Raw genomic sequence first — 12502 nt, forward strand, 5'->3', positions numbered from 1 at the left:
TAGATGGAGCTGAGGAACAATTCCTTCCCCAGAGGGTGCTCAGGCATTGGAACAGGCTGCCCAGGGCAGTGCTGGAGTCACCGTCCCTGCAAGTGTTCACACGCCGTGTAGACGAGGCCCTCAGTGCCAGGGGTTAGTGGTGGCCTTGGCAGTGCTGGGGAACGGTTGGACTTGATGGTCTTAAAGGTGCTTTCGAGCCGAGCTGACTCTATGACTCCACGCCAGGGCCCGGCGGCGCCAGGCGGGGCAGTGGCGGGGCCGGGGGTCCCCGCGGGAGGGCGGCCGCCGCTCGGGCAGCGAAGCCTCGCCCGGAGGCGGTGGCTGCAGCGGGGGAGGGCCGGGGCGGGGCGGTGCCGGGCACAGGAAGCGGAAAGCGGCGGCAGCAGCAGTAGCGACGGCGGCTGCCGCCGGGGGATGGTGGCGGGGAGCGGCGCGGCACGGCGGGGCGGTGCCGGGAGCGGCATGGGGCGGCCGCGGGAGGGAGGTGAGTCCGTCCGTGGGTCCGTGTGTATGTGCGGGGCCGGTGCGGGGTCGCCGCTCGCCACCTCGCCCTCCCGCCGCCGCTCTGCCCCTGCGTGCCCGCGGCGGTGGGGCAGCCGGTTCGGTTCCCGCGGCCGGCCGAGGCCCGGAGGTCCCGGCGGGCTCCGGTGGTGCCGGCTGCGGGGGGAGCCCGCTGCGGCCCCGCTGGGTGCTGGTTGCCGTGGCTGGGCGGAGGGGGAAGGCGGCCGCCGCCGGGGCCTCCCTGCTGCCGGCCGGGGCTCCGCGGGGCGGCGGGTCCCGGCTCCGATGGGAGATCTGAGCTCGGTTCAATGCCGAGGAGGGCCGTAGGTGTAGCCCCTCGGGGAGGGCAGCACTTGCTCTGCCAAGCAAGAACCGCTGTGCTCTTAATGTGCCAGCACGGGTATAACTCACGCTGGTGTGAAGGTTCTGCTGATGCCTCGTGTGCCCAGGCCATATAAACCAAGCTGCTTTATGGCTGGGCTCACCCCGCTGGACAGCAAGAGGGTGCAGAAGCGACCAGGCGAGGGGAAGACGTTCTCCTCTGCTTAGAAGCTGTTTGGGTCGCTGAAGTGATGCCCAAGTCCCGGGCTCACAGGACAACATGGTTGTTTCCATTCAATAAGTTAGGCTCTGGGAAGCTCACATGGATAAATGTGCTGGAGAGGAGAGTCTCCTTCTGCGCCTTGACAGTGCTGGCCTGGGTTGCATACCTGAACGCTTTTGAGTGCGCCCAACAGAGGGCAAAGCTATTGCTTTAGCTGTTCTGTTCCAGTAGTGGCATGCTTTGGACTGCCGCTGTGAAACAATGTTTGCTGATTGAGAAGACTGTGAGGGTTGTAAAATAACTCTTATGCCAAGGGCTAAACTCTTTCATAGGCTTGCAGGGTCTGTGAAAGCGTAAGTGGCTTGATAGCAGGGGTTTTGGTCTGGGGAGGCAGACTTAGTGATTCTGTGACTGTCTGAAGCAGTGGGGTTTTTTTGACCCAGGGTTTGTCAGTAACAAACTGCCCACAAGATCTTTGCAGCTATAGAGAGGTAAGAAATCAAGCTGTACTGGCTGGAAAAGCAGATTAGGATGTTGTGGAGTGTATTTTGTGATATCATTGTCTGTGATATCATCACTGGGGCATCCCAATTTTGAGGAGGAGAGTTGCGGAGGAGACAGCTTCAGCAGTGCTTTGCCGTCTTTGAACAGCTTCATTTTGACCATGCTTGGTTCTTTTCCCCTGCTGGGGTTTGGCTACATACCTGGCCACAACTATGGGACCGGTGTTGGCTCTGTGATCATTTCACTTGTTCATTTTGAGAAATAAATGTGAATATCAGAGTCTTGCAAAAAGCCTCCCTTAAGAATGAGCTGAAACTTTGGAATGATACCAGCCTGTGTCAGAACCACCCAGGCAAGCGTCTCACTGCCCGTGGTCACTGGCCGACAGTTCCCTGTGGCTGCTGCTGGCCTTTTGGTTGTGGTTAGTTGTGGCAGTGTTCTTGGGGGCCCTTATGTTATGGGTTTGTGCATCTTGCTGTCACTGGGAGGCCAGGATGCTGTACTGGGAAATGCTACCCAGATGACAGCAGTTGTCCTCGCAAAACTGCCTTTATCTCAGAATTACCTGATTTGGGACAAATTAAACCCAGTGGTTACTTCCTCAGGGGTCAGCACCCTTGCCCTGTCTCTTTGCAAGGTCAGGCTGGCGTTGGCTTTGTACAGGGTTGCACAGGAGGGAGATAGAGGGAGACTCCCACTGCGTTGTGTACTGGGGGTTTGGTCAGGGTCGGTAGACTTTCTCCCTTTTAAATTCAAATAGAAAAAGCAGGAAGACATGGAGTATCTTAAAGGAGGGACTGCGCTTCCAGTAGAGAAACCTTTTGCAGTTTATAGCCTTTAATACTGTCTCAGTGCTACGGCTAAAAGTAAACTCTGACAATAAGGTACAGGTACTACCTGCTTGGATAGGCAGAGTCTGAAGAGACTTGTAAGAGTCCTTCCCCTGTTTGTTTCAGTAAGGCTGTAGGGCTTTAAATGTCAGTATGGAAAGCTGTGTTCCTGTGCGCAGTCCCAGGTGATCCAGTGTCATGAGGGTGAAGCCCTTCTACCATGTTGCATGGCTCTGGGGTTAAGAAGGTGTAGCAACACAGGAGAGAGAGAATCACAGAATCAGCCAGGTTGGAAAAGACCTTTAAGATCATCAAGTCCAACCGTTCCCCAGCACTGCCAAGGCCACCACTAACCCATGGCACTGAGGGCCTCGGCTACACGGTGTGTGAACACTTGCAGGGACGGTGACTCCAGCACTGCCCTGGGCAGCCTGTTCCAATGCCTGAGCACCCTTTGGGGAAGGAATTGTTCCTCATCTCCATCTAACCCTCCCCTGGTACAGCTTGAGATGTATAAGAGAAGCAGCACAAGCTTTCATCAGTCTGGCAGGATGGCAGCTGAGGTATGATTTACATGATAGACTTGAGTGCTGGTTGTGCTTCAGAAACTTGGATGGTGCGAATGTGGTTCTTGGAGTGGGGAAGGGCCATCCTCCAGAGAGATGTTTCACCTAAGGGTCCCACACAGAGAACTTCTCATCTTTTGGCTGTGTGACAGGGAGGGAAGGGGCTGGGGCTTACTGCTTAGAAACACCGTTTGCTTGGGTGGTGGTTTTGGCTGGGCATTTATTTCTGTTGTCAACTGAAACAGCCCTGCTGTTCTCAGACCTATGGTGTTGCATGCTCTGATTAAACAGATTGCTTCAAGAAACCCAAGTGACTTTTCCTTTTGAAATATCCACATCATGGACTAATGGTTTTCAGCCTAAAGGCTGAGAATTCCTGGGGGTCTACAAAACTGAGAAGCCTCTGAGAAGCAAAAGAAAAAGAGAACCTTGTGCTAGAGGGCTTGAATTTGCAGACTACTAAACATTCTTTTAGGATGAGGGGTTTGCAAATCAAGAGCCACTCCTGTAGGGTGAAAGCCCTGGCTTATAGAGATGTATCGAAGGCCAAAATTAGCCTATTTAGTGTCATGCAAATAGAAATAGAAAGCTTTAGGAAAAACCTTGTTTCCCAAAGCTCGTTGGCTGTTAAAACCGAAAGCCTTGGCTCTGTGAGTAGAGGGTGAACTTAGGTGCTTCCAGATCAAATTGCTGGACTAGGGCCTGCTCAGGAAATTCAAAAGCAAAAGGTTCCTGTGGCGTTGCTCATAGGTTTTACTACACCCGCAGTTGAACATGGTAAGTTGCATAATTCCTCGTTTTTCTGAAGTGAATAATAGGAATACACTGCAGGGGAGTTAATGCCAGAGTTGGAAGGTTTCCTCACTGCTCAGCCATTCTTTAATTGGTTTTACTCTTGGACCCTAATGCTATTTAATAGTATGAAGTTCAATAAGGCAAAGTGCTGGCTCCTGCTCTTGGGCCACAACACCCCCATGCACTGCTCCAGGCTTGGGGAAGAGTGGCTGGAAAGCTGCTCATGGAAAAGGACCTGAAGGTGCTGATTGACGGAGCTGAACACGAGCAGCTTGTGCCCAGGCAGCCAAGAAGCCACCAGCATCCTGGCCTGTATCAGCACCAGTGCGGCAGCAGGGCCAGGGCAGGGATTGTCCCCCTGTACAGAGCACTGGTGAGGCTGCACCTTGAATCCTTTGTTCAGTTCTGGGCCCCTCACTGCAAGAGAGACATTGAGGGGCTGGAGCGGGGCCAGAGAAGGGCAATGGAGCTGGTGCAGGGCCTGGAGCACAAGTGTGATGAGGAACGGCTGAGGGACATGAGGGGGTTTAGATGGCGAAGAGAAGGCTCAGGGGGGACCTGATCGCTCTCTGCAACTGCCTGACAGGAGGTTGCAGTGAGGTGGGGTCGGTCTCTTCTCCCACGGAACAAGTGATGGGACAAGAGGAAACAGCCTCAAGCTGCGCCAGGGGAGGTTTAGGTGGAGCTGAGGAACAATTCCTTCCCCAGAGGGTGCTCAGGCATTGGAACAGGCTGCCCAGGGCAGTGCTGGAGTCACCGTCCCTGCAAGTGTTCACACACCGTGTAGCCGAGGCCCTCAGTGCCATGGGTTAGTGGTGGCCTTGGCAGTGCTGGGGAATGGTTGGACTTGATGATCTTAAAGCTCTTTTCCAACCAAGTTGATTCTATGATTCTATCCCATAGCTTAGCCCTTGGGGTTTCTGCATGTTTGATTTGTAGAGCTCTTCTTTTCACTAAAGAAAGAAACGAGGCTGATGGCATATGGAGCTGAGGACATCCTCACATCCTCACGGACATTTGTGGCTGCTCGTGCTCCAGATGGCACTTCCAATATAACTTCATGAGCCAACTGGTAAATGGGCTCTAATTGATTGTAAGTTTTAAACGGAGTAAGATTGAAACTGTAGAGATTTCAAAGCTGAGCTGCTTTGGAGTTATTTGCCTCAACTTCACAAGGGAAAAGCCATTAGGAAAGCACGGGATGTAAAAGAGTGCACTTGTTTGCGTTTGCCCTCTTTCATTTAAAGATGTAACTTGCTCTTTTAAATTTCCCTTGGGCTGGAAGCCAAACTGTGCTCCCTTGAAGACGATCACAAAGCGAACTTCATTGGGAATGGGATTGGGCTTCCAGCGTGGAAAATAGTGATTCAAAAGAACTCTTTTTGAAGATTTATGAGCATATGAAAAGGGGGAGTTCAGAGGAGCTGCGTAGAAACTAATTACAGTGATCTCTGTGGTATTGAGGGGCATTTCCCCACTGCTTTGCAGGATGCAGCCATCCTTCTTCCAGAGTAAGGTCCCAAAATTTCCTTTGGGGCACCCTTAGTATTGTTTTCCATTTAGTACTTGGCATCCTTCCATCACTGGTGAGTAAGGGAAAGGCAGAGTGAGAGTGCCAGCCCTGCTGGGAGCAGAGTGCTGGGTGTGCAGTTACACAATGGTAGTGGTTGGAGTGGAGGAGGCATTCCCATCTCCCCTCTGGCTGTTTGCTTGTGCTGCTTTTCACCCTGGGGTTGGTTTTGCTGTTTGGGGCTGTGCTGTGAACTTGGTCACAGAAAGGCTCCAAGACAAAAGCGTGGCGGGGGGGAGCAAAGGGATGTTTTGTTGTGTTCTGTTTTCCAGCAGTGCTGTTTGCTTGCTGAGAATTGTGTTGACACAACCGAGGGTGGTGAACCATGCTGTGGAGGTGGAAGCTACTTACACCAGTGCTGCAACACTGTGCAACTGTACCCTCGGGCTCAAGGAGCTTGCTTTCACACAGGGCCAGAAGCTCTGCAAACAGACTGTGCCTTTGAGTGGTGTCCTGAGAGATGTAATGATCTTTTGTGAAGCCATTTCAATTGGCTAAATTGGGCTCTCGATTCACACATGTTTGTGGAGGGATGAGGCCCCGACTGATGGGGCTGTTTATGCAGCACGGTTGCCCTTGCCTTAGAGGGGTAGAGTAAGAATTATCACTAAGAGTGATTTAGTATTGGAGGTATTTAAAGACTGTGCTTAGTTTGTGTATCCTTCATAACAGCACCATATCCATATGGCTTGTCTTCTCTAGCTTTGCTCAGGCTCCAGTGGTGGGCACTGTTGGGGTGGTGGCCAGTCCAATGCTGACTTCTGTCTATGCCATTGAAAGAACTCCAAGTCAGAGATGTCGTTTAGCATGTTAGTTGTCTCTTGGTCTCCTCCCTGCCTCTTCCCCAGCAGTTCCAGAAGCTTTTCTGGGGTAAGGCTAGTCCCCTTGCTGCTGTAAAATAGACCAGGAGGTAGGTAATCTGCTTGGCTTGGCTATGACGAGTGTGTGTGTGGACTGTGCTCCTCCCTCCTTGGTTTCTTCATCTCATTCTGCTCAGACTGGGAGTGGTGTCTAGCCCATGCTGTCCTTTGCTGACCAATTCTAGGAAGCCTTGTTGACAATCAGCTTCAGTTAGGCACCACACAAAGCCAATGAGTGGTCTTCTGCTGTTTCCACCTGAAGCTGGGCAGAGCTATTTTATTGCCAGCAGCCCTGTAACTGCCTTGGCAGGAAGATCTGTGTTGCCTTGCAGCTGGGGCAAGGCGGTGGTGCAACAATACAGGAGACTCAAGGTTTTTGGGGCTGTCTTGTTGACTTTTCACAGAGCTGTGTCAAAACCGTTGCTCTTGTTTACACAGAACAAGAAAGTTGGCATGATCCAGCCTGCCCTGATGTTCCAGTGCTGGAGTTTGCTTTCTCTGCCTGGTGCCCAGCGCTGCCTGGCTTCATCCACCATCAAATGGGGCACTGCTTGTCCATGGTTCCTATCTAGGCAGCATTTCCACAGGAGCCTCTACCTGCTGAAATGTTCTCTGACCCTGTGCTGGTTAGAGGGGTCAGAAGAGGAGCTCTGTACCCAGTCGCTGTCTCTCAGCTCTGATTCTTTTATCTGAGAGCTGGTGAGAAATTCTTTTATGTGGTTAGAGGAGAAGGCTGAGAGTCAGTGCTTTCCTAGAAGCCCAGGAAAAAGACATAACCCTTCCTGATGTATGTATGCTGGCAGCAATCCTTGCTTTTCCTGTTCCTGTGATGTGGTGGTACGTACTTGTGAAGACAGTGGTTTGTTCTCAAAGGGACTCCAGTAACATCACAGTCGGTGGTTTAAGCCTCTAATACTTGTTACCACCTTTTGTACAATTGAGGGTGTTTCTGGTTTGTAATGCCTAATGATTGCAAGGTTCTGTGTGGCCATCTCCTCTCGTGGTATTTGAATGGGGGGGTGGCCTTACCCCCATTTATTGGAGAAGGACAGACACAAGGGAAGGGTTTTTCTGTGGTTGCTTAGCAGGACAGAGGTAAAAATCAGCTTTTGTGAGTCCCAGCCTATTGCTGGAGCCATAAGCTCCAGGCTGTGTGCAAGTCTAGGGAGTTAACAAGTGTTAACATCATGTGTCCCAGGCTGGGGGAGGTTTATTCCTGTTACAGGAATGATGCCATTTTCCAAACTGTGCCGTGCCTTGGCTTTATGTCTCGCTGTGTTTAAATCCACCCTTGTTCTCCCCCTCCCCAGAACCAGGCCTTATGTTCCTATCCTTATTTGTCCTATATTCTCTGCTGCCTTTAAGGAGCTTTCTCAAGGCAAGATATGTGTTTAGAGCTTGGGAATTCCTGTATGCGGAAGGTCCCTCCCGTCTTCTCCTTTCCAAAAGCCCTGGCAAGCCCAAGTGTTATGCAAATACCTGCAGCTCCCGATGCAGCATGAACACTTCTTTACTTGGTTGCAGATTGCACTGCCAGCCAAGGAACCCTGTGGGGAAGAGGCTTCGTTCCTTGGCACGGCTTGCTGAGTTACAAGCTTTTCTGGAGGTGTTAGTGAAGGAATCTATGGCTGGAAAGAATAGTCGGCCAAGTATAAAGCCTGAATTCCGTTGTTGTCCCTCTGCGTTTGGGGAGGGAGAGGGCTGAAAGCGGTGTTTGACTGTTCTGTTGCTAACAGCTTTGAAAACTGCCGTGAGCAGAAAACAATGGGGGGATCTAGTTTGATTTTGAAGCAGTCTTTTGCCTGCTCTGAGAGTATGGCATGGCTGCAGCCCTGTGGTGGCTGGGCAGGAGGCATGTGAGAGTGCTCCTGCGTGCCAAACACTGCGCTGAGCCAAGGTACCTCAGTCCATAGCTGCCAACCCTCCCTCTTCACCATGTGCACATTTCCCCAAAGCAGTGACTAACTCCCTTCCTTTCCATTTCTCTTCTCACCTTATGCAGGATGTGGGTTTGGAAAGCGGGATGGTGTCTACCTTTCTTCCCCACAGGGTTCAGGGATTTTGACATGTCACTATTGGGAATTGTTCTGATGTTGCCCTGTTCCTGTTCCAAAAAACATGACCCTCTTCTGCCCTTTACGGATGGGACATAAGCTTCTGTTCCAAATGGAACTACGATGTAAGAAATGTTGGCCCATATAAGCTAGATGTGATCTCTAATCAACTCTCCCCAGTGTTCTTAATATGTGTATATATAGATACAATTCCTAATAAAATTCAATTCTTCAGGGCCCAAATTAGCTTCTGGAGGCAAAGGTTGCAAAGAAAGGGAGGTGCTTATAGCACCATCGATTGTGTGCTTGCAAAAAAATGGGCACACCTTGCAGTTGTGAAAACAAAGCAGGTTCAGGCATGGTGGTCTGATCCTCTCCTGCATTTCTCCTAGGAAAGTCACTCTCACCCCCCCATGCCTTCCCCCTGTATATGGGCTGTAATGCTGCTGTTCTGAATCCGGGGGTATTTGGGCTGTGTGTTACACAGGTGAAGATATGGGAGTATTTAAGTCAAGCCATGTGCTTTTCCTGGGGGTGAATTTCTGTATGTAGGCTGTTGGGTCTTCTCCAAATCGCTTTTCCACGTGATTATGCTGTTTCTTCTGGGTTTTTAAACAAAGAGGCTAGACTTTGCAAAACAGAGTTAGTTATCAGTTTGTTTAAAGCTCCACAAATGCATGTATTTGACCAGACTGGAAAGAGAGGTAGCAGAGGAGTTAGAACTAGATGATCTTAAGGTCCTTTCCAACCCTAACCATTCTATGATCAGCCAGGACAAGCTTGTGAACAGGGCACAGTGCGATGAGTGGTAACATGTGGCCAGGGTGAGGGAATTGATGCCGGAGGAATGATGTCTTGCTTTGCTTAGAGTGCATTTTCATGCCTGTTTCCCTTTCCTCAGGTCGATCGTGAGGAGCCAAGCACCCTCCCTCCTGTCCCTTCCCATCGGATTCCTTGTAAGTGAAGCTCACTCACTCTCTGAGGACCAGACCTCACTGATGACTGGGAAGCCAAGAGCACCCAGGAAAGCACTTTTACCACGGACTCCACCTCAGGAGCACCAGGAACTCATCTTCTAAGGAATAATCTGTGCCCCTTTGTGTAGACCCCATGTCTGCTGCAATGGATACAGAATCGACATATTCGGGATACTCCCACTACTCAGGTCACTCCAAAAAAGCCCACAGACAAGGGTAAGGAAATGTTTATGTGTAATTACTTACTGCTTTAAGCTAGGACATGTCCCATGGAAAAATTGTAAGCCAGGATGAAATCAGTTGGGCCACAGCTCCAGAGGAGATACATGTGGAGAGTTCTCACAAGGAATCCAGTGGGGAGACTGGAAGCAATAATACTGCTGATTTAATGATCATCAATTGGTTGAATGCATGCTGGGGTCATGTATGGCCAGAAAGGTTGGGATAGCACCAGCAGAAGGAAAAGATCACTTAACTCTGCTCCTAAAGTGTGAGGGATGAGGAGTCTCTGGGGAGAAGACACGTCAGACTTCATAAACTGATAACTGCCAGTTGTTTTCTCTCCTGATACCATTTCTTTCTTGTGTAATAATATTTCCTATCTCTCTCCAGAGTCCTCCTGGCTACTCTGTGCTGGTGTGTTGGGGTGTTTTAATAGAATTTGAGTGGTACTTGAGTCCACAACAACTGCTTTATCAGTACTGATTGGATTAGAAGTCAGGCTTTTGTGAACTTGAATAGCAAGTCCTCTCTGTGGTAGTTCAGCAGCCTCAAAAGCATCTTGCTCTGAAACTTTGATTCCTTGGAAACATTATTCCTTTTTTTCCTTGCATCATCATTAGTTTTATATGCAAAATGTGTGCCACTTTGCAACTTAGGACTGAGCTGGTCCAAAGGGGAACTTTACATTTCGGAGGCAATTATCTTGTGTGGTTGGAAAAAGAATTCTTCCATGAAATGAAGTCTCTGCTTGCAACCTAGTTATTGAGTCAAACATCTCTTGTTTGCCTTTTTTTCCTTCTTTAACACCCCCACCCCCAACATGGCTTGCCCTTTGAAGCTTAGAATGCCATGTGGAAAGATACGACATAAAAATCCTAGAGGAAAATACTGGTGAGCAGGTTGTGTCAAGGTGTGTTAAACCCCACCAGTCTTAGATGAGAAGCCATGAGGTCTGCAGCTGTACTCTGGTACCCTTGAATGTTCTTGCTTTGTAAGAGGTTAACTGGGGGTTATTAACCAGTGAAAATAAACTTCACCAGTTGTCCTCCAGTGTTAAGTTCCTAGTTGACAAGACTCTCTGTTGCAGGATCTAAAGCTGTCTTGATTAGTTCCTTGTATTAACTGTATACATCCCTGTGAGACGACACTTCATTGCAGATGGAGAGCTGGGCAGAGCAGTTAATTCCAAATGGAGTTGCTTGGAGAATGCAATCTTCCCTTTCAAGCACAGCAATAGTGGAAGCTGTTTTAAGAGAAGATGAGGTGACGGGGATGTACCCTGTCCCCTTTGCTTCCCTCTTCAGTCACAGAGAGGGTAGACTGTTCCAGGCTGCGGGCTGTTCTGAGCAGGATTCTTTTCTACCTCTTCCAAAGCTTATTTTGTCACAGATTGAGACAATGTTGGTCAAGAGACCTGGAGTAAAGCATCCAGCTCTGGAGTCCTCAGTACAGGAAAAAGACATGGACCTGCTGTAGAGGGTCCAGAGGAGGGCCACAAAAATGATGAGAGGGATGGAAGGCCTTTCCTATGAGGGAGACTTTGTTGCAGCCTTTCAGTTCTTAAAAGGGGCCTATAAGAGAGATGGGGAGAGACTTTTTAGCAGGGCCTGTTGCAATAGGACGAGGGGTGGTGATTTTAAACTAAAAGAGGGGAGATTCACGCTGGGGGTGAGGAAGGAATTCTTTACACTGAGGGTAGTAAAATACTGGCACAGGTTGCCCAGAGAGGTGGTGGATGAACCATCCCTGGAGGCATTCAAGGCCAAGCTGGATGTGGTTCTGGGCACCCTGATCTAGTTGAAGATGTCCCTGCTCATTGAAGGGGGGTTGGACCAGATAACCTTTGAAGGTCCCTTCCAGCCCAAACCATTCTGTGATTCTATGGGTGAGCATGACTACGACCACATCCTTAAGGTACCTGCTGCCCGCAGAGGTGCAGCAGATTCCATGCCCTGCTCCAGAACCTATGTGGTAACATTGTTCTCCTCTTGCTGTGTTTGGAAAAGGAGCCGGGACAGGCACAAATCACCACGAAGCAAAGATGGGAGTCGCTCCGAGAAGTCCGTCACCATCCAGACACCTCCTGCAGAGCCACTGCTTGGGAATGACGCCTCTCGGGGAGAGGAGGGCCAGGTAAGGAGGGAGCGAACCCAAATGTTCACACTCTGTGGCTTCTGGAACAGAGCATGACTTACTGGCTTGTGAGCAGGACAAGTGTTGCTTGCATGCTGTTAGTAAATCACTACTTATGGGTGCCCTTGATTCATGCATAAAGCCATGGTCTCAATCTCTTTTCTGAGAGCAGCATTTTTGACAGCACCAGAGCTGATGCAGCTATTCCTGTGGCACCAATTTGCCGCTGTCTCCAGGGTGTCATCTGCCAAGCTCTATAGAAATACCTGTTTCCATCATCTCACTGTGCATTATTCAGGTCAACCCTTTTCCGTGTATGCAGGGGTTTTTAAGCAGGATTTGCTATAGGTAATCATGTAAAGCATGTTACAACCAGGATCCCAGTAGGGAAAGAAAGCAGGAAATGTAAAACTAATACAAAATAGCTGTGAAGAAGGGTGAAGTCAGTGTAAGATTACCCATTAACACTGGGTTAAATAAAGAATGGAATAATGTTAGGTTTGGATTGCACCTGGGATGGATCCAGTATTCTTTCTGCTCTAGCAATTGATGTGAAGGTGCATGTTCATTTTCAAAGAATCACACAGAATGCAGGATGTTTCAGTGCCTCCTGGGCTGGATTTGGGTTGTGTAATACTTGGCTGTGGAGCTCCACTTCTGCCCTTTCAAAAACACCCAAAATAATTGATGCCCAGTTTCCATACTGTGTATGGTAGTACCTCTAACAGTATCTATGTAGCTCAGGTGGGCTCACTTCATGTACTGCCATTTAGCTGTAATCAGATGGTTGTTTTCATGAGTCCCAGCTATTCAAATAGATCTAAAGGCCCTGGTGAATTCTTAAGCCCCTGTTTTCATGCAGACCTCCTCAATGCGAATTAAAGCCAAAGCAAAATAAGTTGATGCATGAGCAAGACTTTTCTCCTTAGGAGGAGGCTGCCCTGGG

At 49.7% G+C, this 12502-nt stretch overlaps 1 protein-coding gene across 4 annotated transcripts in view; it reads left to right on the top strand.

The window, feature by feature from the left end:
- Positions 1-388: 388 nt before the first annotated feature.
- The window catches only part of VANGL1 (VANGL planar cell polarity protein 1), a 44440-nt gene continuing 32326 nt past the window's right edge, over positions 389-12502 (top strand). For 3 of the 4 annotated variants that reach the window (XR_003989399.1, XM_030471773.1, XM_030471771.1), the window contains exons 1-3: positions 389-484; positions 9126-9417; positions 11430-11556. Coding sequence is in view for 3 of the 4 variants with exons in the window: in XM_030471773.1 (XP_030327633.1) it covers positions 9335-9417; positions 11430-11556 (210 nt within the window). In the remaining variant the exon portion in view is untranslated. Of the gene's footprint in view, positions 485-2904; positions 2943-9125; positions 9418-11429; positions 11557-12502 lie in introns of those variants that run through there. The other variant, XM_030471772.1, reaches the window with a different exon arrangement.

This window comes from Strigops habroptila, chromosome 2 (genome assembly GCF_004027225.2).
Source record: "Strigops habroptila isolate Jane chromosome 2, bStrHab1.2.pri, whole genome shotgun sequence".
Lineage (NCBI taxonomy): Eukaryota > Metazoa > Chordata > Aves > Psittaciformes > Psittacidae > Strigops > Strigops habroptila.